A 1,586-nucleotide genomic window follows, 5' to 3' on the forward strand; every position below is an offset into this window, starting at 1 on the left:
CCTGAGTGGGGCTCCTTCTTTGTGTATCTTGGGTAGTCCATAAATGCATGGAATGGCTTCTCCAGGATACAAACGGTAATATTGTTCACGGGTGATGGTGTTGTCCTTCTGTAGCTGTTGTAGACATTCTATGGCCTTTTTCTTGTATCCGCTGGTTGGGTCTCGTCTCAGTGTCTCATATGTGTTTGTGTCCATTAGTTTTGTGTTGACTTTGTTCTGGTAGTTCAGGCTGTGTTAAGGACTACCGTGCATCTTTCTTTCTTAGGATAGTGATGTTTTGATCCTTGCTCAGAGATGTCACAGCCTTCCTTTCTTGGATGGTGAGGTTGTAAGGGGGGGCCTTCGCATTAGAAAGGGCTGCAGATACCTTTAGTCTGAGCTGTTCCGCTTCTGTTTCTGTTAATTTGTTTTTCCTAATGGCCGATTCTGTGGCTGTGATGAGGTCTACTATAGGTAGTTGCTGTGGCAAAGTTTAATCCTTTGGCCCGAACGTCTTTGTCTGGTTGGGTGAGTTCCCTAACTGACAAGTTTTTCACCCATCTGTTGTCTGTTTCATGTGTTGTGGGGTTGTTGTCCTTTCTCATACATAGGACAGAACCCAAAACACAAACCGACACAGAATGAGAAGCTAAGACACAGGCTAACTCTAACACAGGGATCATAGCAGACAAAACCTAAACGAGGACACAGAATACAGAGCAGACTAAACTAACATAATGCAGACGAGGAACAAGAAGTAAATACTAAAACTAAGGCACAGGACTGGGAAAAAAGACATGGAACGCTGGTATGGCATCAACTGGGCAGAGTTGATAAGCTTGTCAGTTACACATTCACATGTGAAAAATGTAATTTGCGTGAGTCTTGAGAGACAACTTTTTACCTGACGAGAAATCTTGTTAATCTCGCAAGATCTTGTGGCACGACACCCCTAGTAGTAATATTTTGTTTGGTTTCTGTTTATTTCAATGTGCTTTCTCAAATAATGTCGGATCATTGATATTGATTGTTTAGAACACACACACACACACACACACACACACACACACACACACACACACACACACACACACTCAGAGGAACACAAAGATCAAAGCACATTTCCAAGTGCAGCTGTTTAAAGGATTAATACAGTTTTTCTCCTCTAATTCCAGACTGGCCTGAGATCAGCAGAAACCTATTGATCTATGTTGACATGAAAAGGTGTATGAATGTTGTGCTGACATTTTAGGGAAAAACTCATTGATTAGGACATAGTAATGTTGAGCTCCACATTTAAAACCTGGACACATCTGATTGGATTAGAAATAATGTAGATTTTTATCTCCATCATTTATTCTTTATTCAGACTGGGTTACTGCCATTTGTCAGAGATCAGCTGTGCTTCTCTGGCCTCAGCTCTAAAGTCCAACCCCTCCCATCTGAGAGAGCTGGACCTGAGTGACAACAAGCTGCAGGATTCAGGAGTGAAGCTGCTGTCTGCTGGACTAGAGAGTCCGCACTGTAGACTGGAGACTCTGAGGTCAGTAATGAGTTTAAGTCAGGCCATGCTGATTAGCTAATTGGGGGGGGGGGGGGGGGGGGGG

The 1,586-nt window shown here is 43.3% G+C and overlaps 2 protein-coding genes across 2 annotated transcripts in view; both read left to right on the plus strand.

The window, feature by feature from the left end:
• Positions 1-1,586, plus strand: part of LOC123968066 (NACHT, LRR and PYD domains-containing protein 12-like) — a 583,923-nt gene that overhangs the window by 294,288 nt on the left and 288,049 nt on the right. The gene's annotated exons all lie outside the window — the stretch shown is intronic.
• The window catches only part of LOC123968035 (NACHT, LRR and PYD domains-containing protein 3-like), a 49,782-nt gene that overhangs the window by 39,806 nt on the left and 8,390 nt on the right, over positions 1-1,586 (plus strand). Inside the window, exon 7 of the mRNA XM_046044509.1 lies at positions 1,349-1,522. Coding sequence (XP_045900465.1) covers positions 1,349-1,522 — 174 coding nt within the window. The remainder of the gene's footprint in view (positions 1-1,348; positions 1,523-1,586) is intronic.

Source organism: Micropterus dolomieu, linkage group LG01, assembly GCF_021292245.1.
Source record: "Micropterus dolomieu isolate WLL.071019.BEF.003 ecotype Adirondacks linkage group LG01, ASM2129224v1, whole genome shotgun sequence".
NCBI classification, from domain to species: Eukaryota; Metazoa; Chordata; class Actinopteri; order Centrarchiformes; family Centrarchidae; genus Micropterus; species Micropterus dolomieu.